Below are 22,244 nucleotides of genomic sequence, written 5' to 3'. Positions count from 1 at the left end.
GCATCCTATATCTATTCCACCCTACAGAATGGCACCGGCAGAACTGAAGGAGCTAAAGGAACAATTGAGAGATTTGTTAGAAAAGGGTTTTATCCGACCAAGTGTGTCGTCTTGGGGCGCACCGGTCCTTTTTGTAAGAAAGAAAGATGGGTCACTGAGAATGTGTATTGACTATCGACAGCTTAATAAGGTAACAATCAAAAATAAGCACCCACTGCCATGGATAGATGACTTGTCTGACCAATTGCAAGGTGCCAGGTATTTCTCCAAATTTGATTTACGATCCGGGTATCACCAATTGAAAATCAGGGAGCGGAATATTCTGAAAACAACTTTTAGAACCCGGTATGGGCATTTTGAGTTTCTAGTAATGTCTTTTGGGCTAACAAATGCTCCAGCAGCCTTCATGGATGTTATGAATCGCGTTTTTAAGCCATTCCTCAACTCCTTTGTGATAGTGTTCATTGACGATATTCTTGTATATTCACGAAGTCAGGAGGACCATGCTGACCATCTCAGGGTAGTTCTGTAAACACTACATCAACATCAGTTATATGTAAAGTTTTCAAAGTGTGAATTTTGGCTTGAATCAGTCATATTCTTGGGTCATGTAGTCTCTAATGAAGGAATTAAGGTTGATCCTCAGAAAATTTCCGTTGTGAAGAATTGGCCGAGGCCTACAACTCCAACAGAGATTCGTAGTTTCTTAGGCTTAGCTGGATATTATAGAAAGTTTGTGGAGGGTTTTTCTACTCTTGCCTCCCCATTGACTAAATTGACGCAGAAGGCAATTAAATTTCAATGGTCAGATGCTTGTGAAAAGAGTTTTCAAGAATTGAAAGCAAGATTGACTACGGCGCCGGTGTTGACTCTACCAGAGGGTATAAATGGATTTGTGGTATATTGTAATGCTTCAAGAATCGGGCTTGGATGTGTATTAATGCAACATGGAAAGGTGATAGTTTATTCTTCTAGGCAACTAAATAATCATGAAAAGAACTATCCAACACATGATTTAGAACTTGATTCGGTGGTATTTGCATTGAAAATTTGGCGTTATTATTTATATGGGGTCCATGTGGATATATTCACGGACCATAAGAGCCTTCAATATATTTTCAAACAGAAGGAATTAAATCTGAGGCAGAGAAGATGGCTTGAATTACTCAAGGATTATAACATTGATATTTTATACTATCCGGGGAAGGCTAATGTTGTGTCGAATGCTCTTAGCAGGAAATCTATGCGTAGCTTAGCACACTTGGAGGCATATCAAAGGCCATTGGCCAAAGAAGTTCACCGATTGACTAGTTTGGGAGTTCGTCTTACGGACTCTAGTGACGGAGGGGTAATTGTGTAAAATAGAGCTGAATCATCGCTTGTTGTGGAAGTCAAAGAGAAGCAATATAACGATCCATTGTTGGTGAAATTAAAAGAGGGGATTCATAAACATAAGACCATGGCCTTTTCTCTTAGCATGAATGATGGTACACTAAGGTACCAAGGGCGACTCTGTGTTCCAAATGTGGATGGTCTCCGGGAAAGAATTATGACTGAAGCTCACACTTCTAGGTACTCCGTGCATCCAGGTTCTACAAAAATGTATCATGATCTTAAGGAAGTCTATTGGTGGAATGATATGAAGAGGAATGTGGCGGACTTTGTGGAAAGATGTCCGAATTGTCAGCAAGTGAAGGCCGAACACCAAAAGCCCGGTGGGTTGGCACAAAACATAGAAATTCCAATGTGGAAGTAGGAAATGATTAATATGGACTTTGTGGTAGGATTACCGCGCACTCCGCCAAGTTTGACTCAATTTGGGTGATTGTGGATCAACTCACGAAGTCATCACACTTTTTGCCGGTTAAGTCTACCGACACAGCGGAGCAGTATACTCACTTGTATATTAAAGAAATAGTCAGGTTGCATGGCACCCCAGTTTCCATCATTTCTGCTCGGGGAGCACAATTCACTGCTAATATTTGGAAGAAATTTCAGCAAGGTTTGGGTACTCAGGTGAATCTTAGTACATCCTTTCACCCGCTGACTGACGGGCAGGCAGAGCGGACTATTCAAACGCTTGAGGATATGTTGCGTGCTTGACTTCAAAGGTAGCAGGGATGATCATTTACCACTTAAAGAATTTGCATATGATAATAGCTATCATGCTAGCATTCAGATGGCACTGTTCGAGGCTTTATATGGTAGGAGATGTAGATCTCTCATTGGGTGGTTCGAAATTGGGGAAGCAGAGTTGATAGGGCCAGACGTCGTGCATCAGGCCATGGAAAAAAGTTAGAATCATTAAGGAGCAGTTGAAGACTACTTAGAGTCATCAAAAATCCTATTCAAATATTCGTCGTAGGGATCTAGAGTTCAAAGAAAATGATTGGGTATTCTTGAAAGTTTCCCCCATGAAAGGGGTAATGCAATTTGGTAAGAAAGGGAAATTGAGTCCGATGTATGTCAGACCGTACAAAATCATTCAGAGGATCGGTGAGGTGGCGTACAAGGTTGAGCTACCACCTGAGATGCCATTAGTACACCTGGTTTTTCATGTGTCTATGTTAAAGAAAGTAGTTAGAGATCCGACACTCATTGTTCCGGTGGAGACCATTGAGGTAAATGAGAAATTGACTTACGAAGAGATTCCGGTTTCTATTATTGATCGGCAAGTCCGAAAATTGAGAAATAAAGAAATTGCCTCTGTGAAAGGGTTGTGGCGAAACCAACAGGTTTAAGAGGCTACTTGGGAGGCTGAGGAAGAAATGAATAAAAAGTATCCTTATTTGTTTGAATGACCATGTATTTAAAGTTGTGATCTAGGAAAAATATTATAAGACCTACTTTTTATGAATTTTATATCATGTGAACAATTGGCATTAAGGGTATTCCTTTCTGGATATATATTGCTTATGAGACCATAATTGGTGTTGTTTTGTATTATGTTACGTCGTTGGGATACGTATATGTTGTTAGGATGTGTTTCTGGAGCTCTCTGACAGGTGGATAGGCCTAGTTACAAGGGAAACTCTGGCGAAACTTTTGGAGATTTTGGGAGTTAGTCAAATTTGGGGCTGCTCAAATGTGGTATAAGACAAACTGAGTTGCATAAGATGCTAATGACGGATTTTTACCCTCATTCGAGGACGAATGATCCTAAGCGGGGGAGAATGTAAAACCCCGGAAAATTTTGAAGAACTTAAGTGTAAAGCCCGGTAAAATTTGCAAAGAAAATAATGTTTCATGGTGCCGGACTAGGCTTACGTGTTTGAGGATTATAGAAATTCTTCGCGGCCCACAAGCTAGCCGCGGCTCGGACTTTTTGGGTTGAACAATGCACGAGAATGAAAAGGAAAATTTTTTGCAGAAAAATGTAATTCTGCGGTCCATTATGCGACCGCAGAATCACTCTGCGGGCCGTATATTGGCCGCAGAAGTGAGCAAGAGAAGGGCCAGTCCGGGGAAATTATGCGGTCGACTATGCGACCGCATAACTATTTTGCGGTGCATTAAGCGATCGCCTAACAGTTATGCGGACCGCATAGTGACCGCATACACAGACAGATTTTGGCCAACTTTGGACACCAATATGCGACCGATATACAGCCCGCATAACCATTATGTGGTCGCATGTGCGACCGCAGAACCTGTTCCGGAGCTCCATTTTTGGGTTTTTAAAACCCGACCCTATTTCATTAAATACACTCTTTGGGACATTTTTTAGACATAATCTGATATTTTAGAGTGAGAGAGAGTGCCCTAGAGTGAGAAAGTGTTCTTCAATAATTGTTCTTCAATTCTTGCTCAAGTTTTGGAAGATTAAGAAGGGAAGCTCACTAGGTCTTCATCCTAGAGGTATGATTCTACACCATAAACCCTAATTTCGAAATCTTCTGAAAATGGGTAACTAGAAAGATGATTTTTGGGCATGAGAGTTGTTTATTTTACATGCATGTGTTATCAAAGGGTGTAGGAAGATTGTTGAGCTAAAAATAGTAAGGATTGGGTTGTGGGATGATGGAATCCTTCATAAAAAGGACATTGAAACCATATGCACACCTAGTGTTTGATAAAATGCTCAAATGAGCTAGAACCATGATCATCTTCCTAATTTTGATTCAATTTGTTATATTTCTACAATAGATTTAAGTTGCTAAGAATTTCGGGATATTTAGAGTGTAAGGAAGCTCACGTGAGGTATGTTGGCTAAACTCTTCTCTTAGAATTGAATCCCACGATATTCATGTAAATTATGTAAATCCCGAGTGATTCTAATGAGATGGCCTAGCCGATCGGGTCGTGATCGGACTCCGTGTTAAAAATGGTGGTATTGATATTGAGAGTAATTGTGGTTGATGTCCCTGATGGATGGCCTAGCCGGTCGGGTCGTGATCGGAGTCCATGCTAAAAGTACGGTGGAATTGGTATTGTGAACACTGGTATTGTGGATAATGGTATATGGATACTAAAAATCTCCCAATGTGAGATATGGAAATTAATTTGAACACTGTCTTGATCCTAAATTGAGGTTTGATGTTGATTAAGGCTTTCATTGATATTATGATAATCTTGTTTGTATTAATTGTCATTCTATTGAGAGGGTGTTTAGTATGCATACTAGTACTATTCGACGGTACTAACGTCCCTTTTGCCTGGGGCGCTGCATCTTTCAATAGATGCAGGTGGTTCCATAGCAGGAGATATTGATCAGTGATAGCAGTACACCTTCTTCCCACCTGACTCGGTGAGCCCCACTTCATTCCGGGGTCATGTATCTTTTGTACTTTATGTATTCGATTTGAGGTATAGTCGGGGCCTTGTTGCCGGCATTATCATTGTACTCCTCTTTATCTATAGAGGCTCTGTAGACATAGTGTGGGTTGTGTATTGGTGCTGGGAAAGACAAACTACGTTATGTTGTGGTGGTATTATTTGTTCTAGTTAAGACGACTAAAACCGATAGAACTATTGGTAATGAATTGGTATTGTGAACATGAACACTTTTTTGTCTAATTAATGAAAATATGTATTATCTTCATTCGTGGATGAGTTTGGGTAGAAGGAAAACTAACAGGCTTGCTCGGTCAGGTTCACTCGGTTGAGCGCCGGTCGCGCTCCTCAGTTTTGGGGCGTGACAAACTTGGTATCAGAGCTTAAAGTTTTAAAGTGTCCTAGGATGTCTCGGAGCCGTGTCTAGTAGAGTCCTTATTATCGGTGTGCTGTCGACCACATCTATAATTAGGATGCTACATGGGCATTTAGGAATAATACCCTTCTTTCATGTTCTTGATCGTGCGCTAAATCTTGTTGTAAGATTGTTCCTCATTTAACTCCTGAGTTGCTCTAATTTTCAGTACATGGCGCCTAAGAAGAAGGCAAGAATTGGCCAAAGAGCACATGTCACACCAGGAGTGACACTTGATCGTGTAAATGATGATGTGGGTGAGCACCCGAGGAGTGCGAACTTTCCTCCAGTTACTACACTACCTGACTCTACTACAACTGATCAGACCGCACCTGTTCCTACACCTACTGAAGGTGGAACAATCCCTCCAACTGATATACCAGTTCCATCTCCAGTTCCAGCTTTCGATTCTGGTGTTTTTGATATTGATCTTAGGGGAGCCATACAAATGTTGGCTCAAATAGTGGCTTCCCAAACCCAGAGGTCAAATGTTGCACCCACTTCTTCCAGTCAGCCAGGGGATTCTACTGGTTCCAGGGTGAACAGGTTTCTCCAGTTGGATCCTCCAGTGTTTACGGGTACTAACCCAGAAGAAGATCCCCAGGATTTCATTGATGAGATGCACAAGACTCTCAGAGTTATGCGTGCTACTAAAACAGAGGCAATGGAATTGGCCTCCTACCGCCTGAAAGAGGTGGCATATTCTTGGTTTGAATTATGGGAGGCTTCCCGTGAAGAAGGAAGCTCTCCGGTGATGTGGAGTGAGTTTGCCGATGCCTTCATTGATCATTTCTTGCCTGTCGAGACTAAGGCAGCCCGTGCTACTGAGTTTGAGAACTTGAGGCAAGGTAGCTTGAGTGTGTGGGATTACCATATGAGATTTGCGTACCTGTCTAAATATGCTATTTACATGCTGCCCACTATGGAGGCTAGAGTTCGCCGATTTGTGCAGGGCCTTAGTCCCTTTGTAATTAATGAGGCCGCTACAGCAGCCTTGAATTCTAATATGAACTATGGAAAGATGGTGGCATTCGCTCAAGCCACAGAGACCCGCAAATTAAGGAACAGAATGGAGCGAGAGGGTAATAATAAGGCCCGGTCTATGGGCAAGTTTGGTGTTCTTCAGGTGGTGGCAAGTCAACATTTAGAGGAGGGTCGTCAGGGCCATCACAGTCATTTGCTCAGTCTTCGGCTAGTGCACCGCCATTAGGGCCTAGTCAGCAGTAGCAGTGGAGCCGTTTCAGGCCCAGTCAGGGCAACATGGGATCCAATCAGCAGGGTTATCATGGTGGTAGATTCCAGCAGCAGAGGAATCCCCCATGCTCTAGGTGTGGAAAGATGCACCTAGGAATATGCTACATGGACTTACCTATATGCTACGGGTGCGGATTGAGGGGTCACATTCATAGGGATTGTCGTTCGTCCCGCCAGGGTGTGGTCAGGGGCATGGCACAGCCAGCCAATTCTGTAGCTACTACATCCGCAGCACCTTCTTCAACTCGAGGCACTCCAACACCCGCAGGGCGTGGTGCAGCTAGGGATGGAGCACAGAGTTCGGGAGGATCCGGCCGTTTCTATGCTATGAGGGGTCGCCAGAATTCAGAGGCTTCTCCATATGTTGTCACAAGTATATTGACTGTCCAATCTCATAATGTATATACTCTAATTAATCCCGATTCCACTTTGTCATATGTCACACCTTATGTTGCTATGGAATTTGGGATAGAACCATAACAGCTTTATGAGCCGTTCTCTGTATCTACTCCGATTGGTGAGTCTATTTTGGCCGCGCGGGTTTATAGGGATTGTGTTGTCACATTGCATGGTCGGGACACCTTGGCCGATCTTATTGAATTGAGAATGGTCGATTTTGATGTGATAGTGGGGATGGATTGGCTTTATTCTTGTTTTGCCAAGCTTGATTTCCTAACCAGAACTGTTAGGTTCGAATTTCCAAATGAGCCAGTTATTGGCTTGAAGGGTGATCATGTAGTACCAAAGGGTAGGTTTATTTCTTACCTTAAGTCCACAAAGATGATCAACAAGGGATGTATTTACTATCTGGTCTGGGTTACGGACACCGATGCTGAGGCGCCTACACTTGAGTCCATGCCTGTTGTGAATGAATTTCCGGGTGTCTTTCCGAATGAACTCCCTGGGATCCCACCAGATATGGAGATTGATTTTGGGATTGATGTGATGCCAAACACACATCCTATATCTATTCCACCCTACAGAATGTCACCGGCAGAATTGAATGAGCTAAAGGAAAAATTAAGAGATTTTTTAGAAAAGGGTTTCATCCGGCCGAGTGTGTCGCCTTGGGGTGCACCGGTCCTTTTTGTAAGAAAGAAAGATAGGTCACTAAGAATGTGTATTGACTATCGGCAGCTTAATAAGGTAACAGTCAAAAATAAGTACCCACTATCAAAGATAGATGACTTGTTTGACCAATTGCAAGGTGCTAGGTACTTCTCCAAAATTGATTTAAGATCCGGGCATCACCAATTGAAGATCAGGGAGAGGGATATTTCGAAAACAGCTTTTAGGACCCGGTATAGGCATTTTGAATTTCTGGTGATGTCTTTTGGGCTAACAAATGCCCCAGCACCCTTCATGGATCTTATGAATCGTGTTTTTAATCCATTTGTCGACTCTTTTATGATAGTGTTTATTGACGATATTCTTGTATATTCACGAAGTCGAGAAGACCATGTCGATCATCTCAGGGTAGTTCTGCAAACCCTGCATCAGCACCATTTATATGCAAAGTTTTCAAAGTGTGAATTTTGGCTTGAATCAGTCATATTCTTGGGTCATGTAGTCTCTAATGAAGGAATTAAGGTTGATCCTTAGAAAAATTCAGATGTGAAGAATTGGGTGAGGCATACAACTCCAACAGAGATTCGTATTTTCTTAGGCTTAGCTGGATATTACAGAAAGTTTGTGGAGGGTTTTTCTACTCTTGCCTCCCCATTGACTAAATTGACGTAGAAGGCAATTAAATTTCAATGGTCAGATGCTTGTGAAAAGAGTTTCCAAGAATTGAAAGCAAGATTGACTACGGCGCCGGTGTTGACTCTATCAGAGGGTATAAATGGATTTGTGGTATATTGTAATACTTCAAGAATCGGGCTTGGATGTGTATTAATGCAACATTTAAAGGTAATAGTTTATTCTTCTAGGCAACTAAATAATCATGAAAAGAACTATCCAACACATGATTTAGAACTTGCGGCGATGGTATTTGCATTGAAATTTTGGCATCATTATTTATATGGTGTCCATGTGGATATATTCATGGACCATAAGAGCCTTCAATATAGTTTCAAACAGAAGGAATTGAATCTGAGGTAGAGAAGATGGCTTGAATTACTCAAGGATTATGAAATTGATATTTTATACCATCCGAGAAAGCTAATGTTATGGCAGATGCTCTTTGCCGAAAATCTATGAGTAGTTTAGCACACTTGGGGGCATACCAAAGGCCATTGGCCAAGGAAGTTCATCGATTGGCTAGTTTGGGAGTTCGTCTTACGGACTCTAGGAAAGGAGGGGTAATTAGGCAAAATAGGGCTGAATCATCACTTGTTGTGGAAGTTAAAGAGAAGCAATACAACAATCCATTATTGGTGCAATTGAAAGAGGGGATTCATAAACATAAGACCATGGCCTTTTCTCTTGGCATGGATGATTGTACACTAAGGTACCAAGGGCGACTATGTGTTCAAAATGTGGATGGTCTCCGTGAAAGAATTTTGACTGAAGCTCACACTTCTAGATATTCCGTGCACCCAGGTTCTACAAACTTGTATCATGATCTTAAGGAAGTCTATTGGTGGAATAATATGAAGAGGAATGTGGCGGACTTTGTGGCAAGATGTCCGAATTGTCAGCAAGTGAAGTCCGAACACCAAAGGCCTGGTGGGTTGGCAAAGAACATAGAAATTCCAATATGGAAATGGGAAATGATTAATATGGATTTTGTGGTTGGATTACCACACACCCCACGTAAGTTTGACTCGATTTGGGTGATTGTGGATCGACTCACGAAATCAGCACATTTTTTGCCGGTTATGTCTACCGACACAAAGGAACAATATGCTCAGTTGTATATCAAAGAAATAGTAAGGTTGCATGGCACCCCAGTTACCATCATTTCTCATCGGGGAGCACAATTTACTTCTAATTTTTGGAAGTAATTTCAGCAAGGTTTGGGTACTCAGGTGAATCTTAGTACAACCTTTCACCCGCAGACTGACGGGTAGGCAGAGCGGACTATTCAAATGCTTGAGGATATGTTGCGTGCTTGTGTGCTAGACTTCAAAGGTAGCTGGGATGATCATTTACCACTTATAGAATTTGCATACAACAATAGCTATCATGCTAGCATTCAAATGGCACCATTCTAGGCTTTATATGGTAGGAGATGTAGATCTCCCATTGGGTGGTTCGAAATTGGGGAAGCAGAGTTGATAGGGCCAGACCTCGTGCATCAGGATATGGAAAAAGTTAAAATCATTAAGGAGCGGTTGAAGACTGCTCAGAGTCGTCGGAAATCCTATTAGGATGTTCGTCGTAGGGATTTGGAGTTCAAAGAAGATGATTGGGTATTCTTGAAAATTTCCCCCATGAAAGGGGTTATGTGCTTTGGTAAGAAAGCGAAATTAAGTCCGAGGTATGTCAGACCGTACAAAATCATTCAGAGGATAGGTGAGGTGGTGTACAAGCTTGAGCTACCACCTGAGATGTCACTAGTACACCCGGTGTTTCATGTGTCTATGATGAAGAAAGTAGTTGGATATCCGACACTAATTGTTCCGGTTGAGACGATTGAGGTAAATGAGAAATTGACTTACGAAGAGATTCTGGTTTCTATTATTGATCGCCAAGTCCGGAAATTGAGAAATAAAGAAATTACCTCCGTGAAAGTGTTGTGGCGAAACCAACAGGTTGAAGAGGCTACTTGGGAGGTCGAGAAAGAAATGAAGAAAAAGTATCCTTATTTGTTTGAATGAGCATGTATTTATAAAGTTGTGATCTAGGAAAATTATAAGACTTACTTTCTATGAAATATGTATGATTTGTACATTTGATGTTGAGGGTGTTCCGTTCTGGAAATATATTGCTTATGAGGCCACAGTTGGTGTTGTTTCGTAGTATGTTACGTCGTTGGATTATGTATATGCTGTTAGGATGTGTTTCTAGGGCTATCTGACAGGTGGATAGGCCTAATTACAAAGGAAACTCTGGAGAAAATTTAGGGAGTTAGTCAAATTTGAGGCTGCTAGTTTGTGGTATAAAACAAACTAAGTTGCATAAGATGCTAATCACTCTGCGGGCCGCATAACGGCCGCAAAAGTGAGCAGGATTGGGCCATTCTGGAAGCCGCTATGCGGTCGACTATGCGACCGTATAACTATTATGCGGTGCATTATGCGACCGCATAATAGTTATACGGACCGCTTAGTGACCGCATACACAGACAGATTTTTGATCATTTTTGTCAGTAATTATGCGACCGATATACGGTCCGCATATCCATTATGCGGTCGCATGTGCGACCGCAGAACCGTTTTGGAGCTCCTTGTTTGGGTTTTTAAAACCTGACCCTATTTCGTTAAATACACTTTTTGGGCCATTTTTGAGCAATAATCTGACACTTTAGAGTGAGAGAGAGTGCCCTAGAGTGAGAAGGTGTTCTTCAATAATTGTTCTTCAATTCTTGCTCAAGTGTTAGAAAATTAAGGAGGGAAACTCACTAGGTCTTCATCCTAGAGATAAGATTCTACACCCTAACCCTCATTTTTGAATTTTGTGTAGGAATGGATAATTAGCAAGATAAGTTTTGGGCATGAGGGTTGTTTATTTTACATGCATGTGTTATCAAAGGGTGTAGGAAGATTGTTGAGCTAAAAATAGTAAAGATTGGGTTGTGGGATGATGGAATCCTTCATAAAAAGGAACTTGAAACCTTATGCACACCTAGTATTTGATAAAATGCTCAAGTGAGCTAGAACCATGATCATCTTCCTAATTTTGGTGTAATTTGTTATATTTCTAAAATATATTGAAGTTGCTAAGAATTCTGGAACATTTAGAGTGTAAGGAAGCTCAAGTGAGGTATGTTGGCTAAACTCTTCTCTTAGAATTAAATCTCACGATATTCATGTAGATTATGTAAGTCCCGAGTGATTCATTATAAAACTGGCTATTCCGAGTAAGATTGGGTTAAAAGATATATGTCAACAAGCATCCCAAATGCTTTATTCATCTATGTTACCAATTGAGGATGTGTTAAAATATGGGTTGTGCATTAATAATGTTTTAACTTTAAGTCAAGTTCAAATGAAGGCTATTATGCCAAATTTGGTGAAATATTTCTATGTGCCTTAGACTCTAAATTGCTCACATGTGTACTACACACCTTGATTTAAATTGTATTTGTTGTTGATGATGATAATGATATTTGAAATTGATAAGGTGAGCATGAAATACTGAATATGGCTAACGTGCCAAAAATGATATTATAATTATGTCCATTAGTGCTAATGAAATAAAAAGATGTGAAAGTAATATAAAATGCATTGATTGATATAAAAAGGTTGATGTCTCAAATATGACGGCCTAGCCGATCGGGTCGTGATTGGACTCCGTGCTAAACTTACGGTGGTATTAGTATTGATAGTAATTGTGGTTGATTCTCTAATGAGATAGCCTAGCTGATCGGGTCGTGATCAGACTCCGTGCTAAACTTACGGTGGTATTGGTATTGATAGTAATTGTGATTGATTCTCTAATGAGATAGCCTAGCCGATCGGGTTGATCGGACTCCGTGCTAAACTTACGGTCTTATTGGTATTGATAGTAATTGTGGTTGATTCTCTAATGAGATAGCCTAGCCGATCGGGTAGTGATCGAACTCCGTGCTAAAAGTACGGTGGAATTGGTGTTGTGAACACTGGTATTGTGAACATTGGTATTGTGAATAAAGGTATTGTGAATAATGGAATATCGATACTAAAAATCTCCCAATGTGAGATATAGAAATTATTTAAAACACTGTCTTGATCCTAAATTGAGGTTTGATGTTGACTAAAGCTTCCATTAACATTATGATAATTTTGTTTGTATTATTTATCATTCTACTAAGAGGGTGCTTAGTTATACATGCTAGTGCTATTCAACAGTACTAACGTTCCTTTTGCCGGGGGCGCTGCATCTTTCAATAGATGCAGGTGGTTTCACAGTAGAAGATATTGATCAGTGATAGCAGTGCACCTTCTTCCCAGCTGACTTGGTGAGCCCCAGTTCATTCCGAGGTCATGAAGCTTTTGTTCTTTATGTATTATGGTTGAGGTATAGCCGGGCCTTATTGCCGATATTATAATTGTACTCTTCTTTATCTATAGAGGCTCCGTAGACATAGTGTGGGTTGTCTATTAGTGCTGGGGAAGATAAAGTATGTTATGTTGTGGTTGTATTACTTGTCTATTTGAGACTTTAAAAATTATGAAGCTATTGGAAATGACTTGATATTGTAGACGTGAACACCATTTTGACTAATTAATGAAAATATGTATTATCTCCATTCGTGGATGAGTTTGGGTAGAATGAAATCTAAAAGGCTTTCTCGGTCGGGTTCACACGGTTGAGCACCGGTCGCACTCCTCGGCTTTGGGGCGTGACAAAGACTCTAGAGTTTAGTGGGGTTGTCTTAGAGGATTCTCAGGATTTCATAGACAAGTGTCAGCGAATCGTTCACACAACGGGTATTTTGGAGACTAGTGGAGTTTCATTTACTAGTTTTCAGCTAACAGGGGAAGCCTACATATGGTGGGAGGACTATGAGTTGGGCAGGCCAGCCAATGCAGCACCGCTTACATTGCATGATTTCTCGGTTCTCTTCTTAGAGAAGTTTATCTCACAAACTCGCTAAGAGGAGTTGCTTAGGTAGTTTGAGCAGCTATGCTAGGAGGGTATGATAGTGACTCAGTATGAGATCTGGTTTGCAGAGTTGCTTAGTCACGTGGTATAGTTAGTTCCCATTGAGAGGGAGAATATTAGGAGGTTCATTGATGGCCTTAACTATGGATTACTCTTCATTATTGCTCTGGAGGTGGCGACTGGTCCGAGTTTTGACAAGGTGGTTGATATTGCTAGATAGAGCTGTTTCACTATTAGGAGCATGAGGAGCGGGAGGCAAAGAGGCCTCGTGGTTCAGGTGGTTTTAGTAGTGCCTCATTTGGGGGACAGTCCCATTACAATAGGGGTCGTCCTTATAGGCTAGCTTTGATGGCTCATTTCAGTTCATTGTGGTGCATCATCTAGCCATGGTTTGTACAGTGCTCGTCCGGGCCTGTCATCTTTTAATGCTCTCCAAGCTTAGAGTTCATCTCGTGCTCCATCAGTTCAGGGTTTGTAGGTTGGAAACTTAAGCTGAAAGAGTTGACTAGGGTTTGAATTTTGTGTAGACGACTCTGCAATGGAATTTTGATGGGTCTGATAGCTTTTTATGGTGATTTTGGACTAGGGTGTATGTCCAGATATTGATTTGGGGGTCCGTAGGTCATTTTGGCTTAAATTAGTGAAAGTTGGAAGTTGAAGGCTTGGAAGGCTGAGTGGTTTGACCGAGAGTTGACTTTGTTGATACCGGAATCATATTTTGGTTCTAAGAGTTGGAATAGGCCTATTGTTTCATTTATAATTTGTGTGAAAATTTGAGGTCAATCGAAGATGGATTGATAGGTCATGGTTTTAGGAGTTGGAAATTCATTAGTTTCGTAAGGCTTTAATTGGGGGGTGCGATTCGTGTTTTTCATGTTGTTTGATCTAATTTGAGGCTTCAAATAAGTTCGTAACATGTTTTAGGATGTGTTGGTATGTTTGCATGGGGTGCTGGGGGCCTCGGGTTTGATTCGGGTTGAAATCGGAGTGAGTATTGGACTTAAGGATTGCTGGAGCTTAAAACTTTGGTGTGATCGCACCTACGTTGTTTTTGCTGCAGGTGAGAGACTGCAAAAGCGGCAATGGGGTCGCAAAGCCGGTTTTGGGTTGGAGGTGGAAAGTTTCACAGGTGCAGGCAGCTGGTCGCAGAACCAGAGATTGGTCAGGTGAGGCTGGAGTCATAAAAGCGGAGATTCTCCGTAGGTGCAAAAGTGCAGGAACACGGGAAGGACCACCGAAGCAGTCTCGTAGGTGCGCAAAGGTGCGCTTGGTTGGGAGTTAAGTAAGTTTTGCAGATGCGGACATGTGACCACAAAAGCGATTTCACAGAAGCGAGGAATTGGACCGCAGGTGCAGTTTTGCTAGAAAGAACATAAATGTCGAAGGTTTTGGCATTTTTCTCATTTTGGAATTGTGGAGCTCGGCTATCGGCGAGTTTTGAGAGGGATTTTACTATAATCTAAGACGTAACTGAAGATTCATCCCTTTTATTGATAAATACTGTTTACCCATTGTTATTGAATGTGTTTTTGGATTTTGTGAATTTTGTTGGGTTCCAAGTTGCGGGCTTGGGATTGATATTTTGGGGTTGACTTTTTGAGTTTTGTTAAAGATCTTAGCTTTATCATAAGGAATCAATTCCTATAAGTTTGTATTGATTATAGTAAGTTGTTTTTTGGCTAGATTTGAGTCGTCCGAAGACCGATTCGCATGGCAAGGGTTTGTTGGAGCATTGACTCGTGCACTTCGAGGTAAGTAACATTTCTAAACTTGGAATTGAGTGTATTTATCCCTGGAAAATATGTTATTCGTGTTGTGTTAAGCTGATGAACTTGCTAGGTGACAGGCGGGTGGTCGTGCCCCATTGTAACCGTGATCCGGGTGGAGTTTTTTTACTGTATTGATATCAAGTCTTGTTTTTTTCGTGTAATTCCTACGTGGTAGAGTAATTGACGTGTGATTCATGCTAGAAATTATGCCTAGGCTATATGCTTATTTATGTTATTTTGAGTTATTTGCTTAAACTGCCATTATGTTCTCAGTCACGATTCTTCATTTGCATATCATATCTCAGTCTCTGTTATCATTCACTATTACATCACATGTTATCATTGTTTGGGGCTGAGTGGCACGATATTTGTAAGCCTTTGAGACTTGAGAGATTGATGACTGAGGTGGGCCTGAGATTCGTGTTTAGATTGATATTGTGAATCGGGTTGCATGTCGCAGCAAGCCTTATTGGCTTATCTATTATTGTGGACCGGGCTGCATGACGCAGCAGGCCTTATAGGCTTTATATTAGCGCTTGGGCAGCCCACTGAAGTCTGACATACCAGCAGTGAGCGCAAGCACTATGATATATACACGTACTTTGGTGAGGGGCATTGGTGTCGGGCACCCGTACAATGCTGAGTGATTGTGTGTGTGATGAGTGGGTATATGAGTTAGACAAATTGAGAACTCTGAGAGTGTGAGTACTTGGAAATATTACTGTGATACCTTACATTTGACATGCATATTTGATATGTAGGCACAAAGATGTACCATTCCCCATGCCAGCTATAGTTGACATGTTATTATCAGGGTTGGTCTCTAATTGTGAACTTGAAAGCATGTCTAATTTCCGCACCATGAACAAGCTGAATTTAGAAATTTCTCTAAGTTATTTGCTGTCACTATCATTATCTTTCTTGCTTTATCATTATATTGGTTCTGACTGTATCCTTCTGAGCTTGTCACTGCTTTCAGCCCAAGGTTAGTCTTGTTACTTATTGAGTACATTGGATCGGTTATACTCATACTACACTCTTCACTTCGTGTGCAGGTCCATGTACATCTGGACGAGGTGATTTCTAGATTGTTTGCCGGTACTTGTTTGGAGACTTCAAGGTAGCTCTTATGGATTCCGCATACCTTGACTCTTTTTCCTTTTATGATCTCATGTACTGTTCTATTTCTCTAACAATTGTACTAGAGTTTTAGTTTATGTCGATACTTAGTAGTGCTTATGTACTCATTGACACTAGTTTTTGGGGTGGTTGTAGTAGCATTTTAGTTATTTATATCAGTTATTTATAAGATTTTCTTCTATTTTTTTTATTAAAACATGTTTTATTCAAATGTATAATTGTTTTATGATTGTTGGCTTGCCTTAGGTACCACCACGACATCTTGGGATTTTTGATCGTGACACAGAGGTAGAGCTCAGCCTAGAGCATGTACAACAGCACCCACTGTGCAACCTTAGATTGATCATAAGGAGAAGATCCATGCTCAGATTGTCCCAGTCGGACCCGCTTAGGTCCCAGAGGGATTTATTGCCACTCACCTACTTCAGGATGCTCTAGTCAGCTTGGTGGGCCATATGGAGAGTGTGGCCCAGACCCACGCATTTCGGTGAACTAGCCGTCTCTTAGGCTGGGGGAGGAGAACAAACTCCTGCTACTCACACTCCGGAGTAGATATCTCCCATATATCAGCCTATTGTTACTACACAGACCGGGGAGAGGCCCGTGATGTCTTATGAGGGATTGTTGAGGTTGTATAAGTTCACAAAGCTCTTCCTTATTCACTTCACTGGTGCACCTTTTGAGGACCCACATGAATATTTTGACCGTTGTTGCGACCAATGGAGTAGACTTTGGAGTGTTTCAGATGACCGATTTTACCAAGAGATAGTGGTAGGATTATGAGCGAGGTAGATCAGCAGGTTTGCTTCCCCTCAAATGGGATCAATTTTTGTAGCTTTTTTGGAGTACCGCAGACAGTTCGAGAGGCTTCAGTAGTAGCATGAATGTTGCCTAATATGAGACCCTATTTGTGGACCTAGCTCGCTATGTAGTTATCTTACTCCTTAGAGAGAGGTAAAAAGTGAGGAGATTCATGGATGGACTTACTTTTAGTATCAGGCTACAGATGGCCAAGGAGACTGGAGATGATATTTCTTTTCAAAGGGTCATAGAGATTTCTAGATGGATCGAGATTGTTCGTGGTCAGGATTGGGGGCGGTATCTAAGAAGAGGCCTCATCATTTTGGTAGTTTCAATGGTGCGTTGTCTGGAGGCAGGTGTTCATTTGGTAGAGGCTATCCTCCCAGGCCGATTCAGTCAGCGCTTCAGGCATCCCATGCTGCTTCGAGTAGTCATGGTTCTTATGGGTCTCATCTTGAGCAGCTAGCCTATAGTGAACGTTCAGCTTCTATTCGTGCTCCTCTGATCCAGAGTTATTAGGGTGGTTATCCAGGTCGACAGGGCCAGTTCCATAGTCAGCAGTCACAACAGTCGATGACTTGTTATACTTGTGGAGATCCGAGGCATATCGCGAGATTTTTTCCTAGGTCAAAGAGTGACATGCCACAACATGGTTCACATGCCATGGATCCGGCACTGGTTGCTCTACCGCCCACCCAGCCAGCTAGAGGTGAGGGCCAGGCTGTTAGAGGAGGAGGTTAGGCCATTAGAGTTGGAGGTCAGCCAGCTAAAGGCCGTCTGAGAGGCAGAGGTTAGAGTAGTAGGGCCCAGCCTCATTTTTATGCATTTTCAGCTAGACCTGAGGTAGAGTCATCTGACGGTGTCATCACAGGTATTGTTCTAATTTTTGAAATAGATGCCTCAGTTCTGTTTGATCTGGCCTACTTATGCATATACATCATCCTATTTTGCTTCAATTCTAGTTTTGCCTCGTGATTCTTTGAGTGATCTTGTATTTGTGTCCACGCTTGTTGGAGATTCTATTGTTGTAAATCGTGTTTATCACTCTTGTGTGGTTTCTATCAGGAGCCTTAAGACTTGTGTAGATCTACTTATTCTTGATATGGTGGACATTGATGTTATTTTTGGCATGGATGGGTGATGGTAGGCTATAATCTCGTGTTTTAGTCGCTTATTACACTCTAATTTACTGCACTTTACTTGTTTTGAGCTTTAATTGCTAGTGTTTTGCACTTATTGTGTGTTTTATGCCTTGTAGGAGTGATTCCGAGTTATGTAGATGTTATGAAACTAATTCGAGCTATTTGGAGATTTGAAGTCTGAGTAAAAGCACAAGGGATTAAACCGGGATCGTGTTCGGTGGTCGAGGATCACTTCTGGACGTCAAAAATCAAGGAAGAAGCAACAACTGAAGAAATGCACTAGTGCGATGCACTGGGTGACGCATCAATGTAATTTTGTGTCAGGAATTGACAATGTTCAGAGGCTGGGTTTGTGTGGTCTGACAAGAAAAAAGAACTAATGTGACGCACCCTGCTACGCATAGTGTAACACATGAAGAGCATTAAGTTTGCAAGTTTTCCTATTTTAGCTATAAAAGGGTGATTTCGTTTGGGTGTAACCTTACTTGGTATAAATACATAGAAAAACATTATTTTTTGGATTTTGGACATACTTTAGACATAAGGAAGATAAGGAGGAGTTGGAAGAACATGAGCACCAGGATTTCATCATTCCTTCCTCAATCAAGACCCGAGTTTGGATTGAATTTATATTTTTCTATAATTTAATTTTTTTTATCTGTGATTAATTTCTCCATATCTATCGAGTAGTTCTCTTTTGGGTTTGATGGATTTGGTGTATTGATTATTTTTTGTGGATTATAACTCTAGTTTTATGTATTGAAGCATTTTTGGATGATTTAACTGTTGCATCTATATTCACTTGTTCATGTAATCGAGAGAGGCATAACTTGTGATATCTTTGCATTATATTGTTGATTGAGTTCATTAATTTTTCTTAGTAATCGAAGGAGGCTAGTTGAATTGTTGATTAAACCTAGTTAGGAGAATAATCGAAAGAGGTTTTCCTAAAGACGAATCCACTACGCATTCTTGCATATCTTCATGTGCTTAAAATTTGTTCATCTTGTGAGGTTAAAAATTAATCGAGAGAGCAGTTTTAACTGAACGTTTGAACTAATAAATGAATGAATTCGAGAGACTCACTTAAACTTTAAAAGTGAATTATCTAGAGTTAGATCTCGAACAATTATCTTGCACCTATCCTATCAACCCCTATTTCCTCCTATTGATAACTTCTTTGCTTGTTCCTTGTTGTGATTGTCATTAGGCAGTAGATTTAGATTCTTAGTTAATTTTAGTTAGACATCTTATAAATCTAAATTGTTGATTCTCCTGGATAGAAATCAAGATAGAAAATACAAAAATATCATTTAATGGATACGACATTATACTATACTATCTTTGACTAGCGAGCATAATTTAAGAGTGTGTTTCGAGCTCGTCAAATTTTGGGGTCGTTGCTGGGGATTGGCAATTAATAGTGTTTGAAATAGTTTGTAGTTCTAATTCAGGAATTTTTATTTTATTTTATTTTTTCCTTTTTACATTTGGTGTTCTTTGACTGTGCGCAGGTTACATGTTAGATTGGTGCATGACTTGAGCTTTTGTGAAGGAAGTGCTACCATACCAGCCAAAAATTGTAAAACAACTGCGACAGCTGAGGAAGGAATGCAATATCACCGATACATTAGAAAAGGTTGGGCAATTCTCAACCAAAGAAGATATGACTGGAAACAGTGATGATGATGTAGATTTGGCTACGAGAGAAGTAGCCCAACGATGAGAACAGGCTATACATGATGTAGAAGAAGCAGCTATTAGAGATGCACAAATTGTCTACGAAGAAGAGAGGGGTCATAAAATTGCTCAAAATTAACCTTTGGGTACATACCAGTTCGGAAATATTTCTCCCATGACAGGGAAACCATTTGGCGATTATGCAAGACCGGTCTACAATCAAGGTTTATCAAGTGTTAAACCACCCCCAATTACAGCAAATAATTTCGAGTTAAAGCAAGGGTTGCTTCGAACCCTTAAGAATTGATGTGTCTTCATAGGGAAGCCAAACGAAGACCCAAACACACATCTAATGGACTTCGAGGAGATTATGAACACCGTTCAATGCAATGGTGTGTCGCAAGATACAGCGTATCTAAGGGCATTCCCTTTTTCTCTTAAAGATGATGCAAGTGGCTTCGAAGCTTACCCACGGGATGAATTAGAACAAGTGAGGAGATGACAAGAAAATTCCTTGATAAATATTTTTCCTCAACTAAGACGGGTAAGCTTAGAAGAGAAATCCATAACTTCTGCTAGAAATAGAATGAAATTGTTTTTTAAGCATGGGAGAGGTTTAAGGAGATTGTTAAAAAGTGTCAACACAGCGGAATTGAACTCTGGATACAACTCCAGTACTTTTGGGATGGATTGACACCGGCCTCACGTAGAACATTGAGCAATGCAGCTGAAGGCCCATTGATAAAGAAGACTCTAGAGGAGATAGTTACAATGGCCCTCTGAGAGAGAGGAAAGAAAAAGATCAACTAGTGTTCACCAGGTTGATGCTAACACATCTGTGCAGGTACAACTTGATGTTATGGCCAAAGAGATAAGGAAGCTGACCTTAGGCTGGATACAAAGTGAGCGTCACACAGCTTGTGATATATGTGGAAGAGGACACCCTACTCATGAGTGTCAAGCCTCAACGGAGGAACTGAATGCTGTGGGAAACTACAATTTTAATGCAATGGGTCAGAGGCACCCCAGCTTTTCATGGAGTTAACCTGGGGGTACAGTGAATGCATGGAAACAAAATAACTCTAGACCCTAGGGACAAGGAGCTCCAACATTCCAAAATCAGCAAAGGCAGCAACATCAGCGTCAATAACCCATTCAATCTGGCATAGAAGATCTCATGAAGGCCTTCATTCTGAAAACTAATAAGAGGCTTGAAACTCATAGCGCAGCTATACGGGAACATGGAGCAGCTATTAAAGAAATAGGTACTAGTTTTCAAAACTTGGAAAGACAGTTTGGGCGGCTAGCCATTCTATTGTCTGGGAGGATTCCACGAACTCTCCCCGATGATACTGAGAGAAATCCCAAAGAAATAGTGAATGTTGTGACATTGAAAAGTAGGCAAGTGTTGAAGGATCCCAACTCAATCCAAAATGATGTGATAATTGCAAAATAAAGTGGGGAGCAGCTGAAAAGTGATGATGACAAGAAGAAGAAAGGCCCAATGAAAATTGAGAAGAAGAAGAAGGAAGAAAAATTGAGAAGGGAGGAACCTGAGAAGAGGGAGCATATGCCTGCTTTACCTTTCACTCAAAAGCTATATAAAGAAAAGATGGACAAGCAGTTTGCGAGATTTCTGGATGTGCTAAAATGGGTTCATGTAAACTTACCATTTATAGAAGTGCTCTCACAAATGCATGTTTATGTCAAATTCTTGAAGGAGATCCTTATAAAGAAAATGAAAATCGAGGAGACCTTGGTGGTAAAGCTCACAGAGCATTGCAATGCGATTTTACAAAATAAACTCCCACAAAAGTGTGGAGATCTAGAGAGTTTTACTATACCTTTCTCTGTAGGAACTATTCGTTTTGATAAATCATTATGTAATTCTGGTGTCTTAATTAATTTAATGCCTCTATCTATTTACAGGAAACTGGGGAAGGAGATTGGAGAGATAAGGTTGGTGCCAATATCTTTACAGCTGGCGGACTAACCAACTTTAATACCCTAGGAAATAGTGGAAGATGTGTTAGTTAGGGTGGATAAGTTCATATTTCATGTGGATTTTATAGTGGTGAATATGGAGGAGATCAAGAAGGCCCCCTCATCATGGAAAGACCATTCTTAGCGACGGGTAGAGCTATATTGGATATACACGAGAGGAAACTCATGCTTAGAGTGGGTGAGAAGACGGTGACTTTTGATATGAATGTAGCTAAGGGGGCACAAAAAAACCATGTGTGAGTGTTAAGTGGAAAGTGGAGGGCTCAAAAGAGAAGGTTGCACTGAGTGAGAAATATAAGTGTTGGGTGTACCCCAAAAAGGCTGAGAAAAAGTTATCGGCATGGATTTGCGTATTAGTCTGAAGGCGAGAAATGGAGCCGACTTCGACTCAGATCCCAAGTAGATGTTTAGGGAAGTTTCCTTTACCTTATGCTTTTTAATTATGTGCCATGGGGACATGCCACAACTTAAAGTGTGGGGTAGGGGATAATTGTATGTTGTATGTATATGTGTTAGTTGGAGATAGAAAAAATTGAAAAAAATCATAAAAGATTTAAATTATTGATTTGTCCC

General features: G+C 40.9%; 1 protein-coding gene and 1 non-coding gene across 2 annotated transcripts; one reads left to right on the top strand and one right to left on the bottom strand.

Moving 5' to 3' along the window:
- Positions 1-20,019: 20,019 nt before the first annotated feature.
- LOC138897287 (uncharacterized) lies at positions 20,020-21,911 on the top strand. The gene is made up of 5 exons (XM_070183251.1): positions 20,020-20,157; positions 20,512-20,680; positions 20,837-21,042; positions 21,136-21,626; positions 21,740-21,911. Exons 1-5 carry the CDS (start codon positions 20,020-20,022, stop codon positions 21,909-21,911), a joined length of 1,176 nt encoding a protein of 391 aa, XP_070039352.1.
- LOC117277943 (small nucleolar RNA R71) lies at positions 20,214-20,320 on the bottom strand. The gene has a single exon (XR_004508262.1). It is a non-coding gene; the product is annotated as a small nucleolar RNA R71 (small nucleolar RNA).
- Positions 21,912-22,244: the final 333 nt, after the last annotated feature.

Source organism: Nicotiana tomentosiformis, chromosome 8 (genome assembly GCF_000390325.3).
Source record: "Nicotiana tomentosiformis chromosome 8, ASM39032v3, whole genome shotgun sequence".
NCBI lineage: Eukaryota > Viridiplantae > Streptophyta > Magnoliopsida > Solanales > Solanaceae > Nicotiana > Nicotiana tomentosiformis.
Note: the sequence above shows the minus strand (reverse complement) of the source record. Positions and strands in the feature narration are given on the sequence as shown.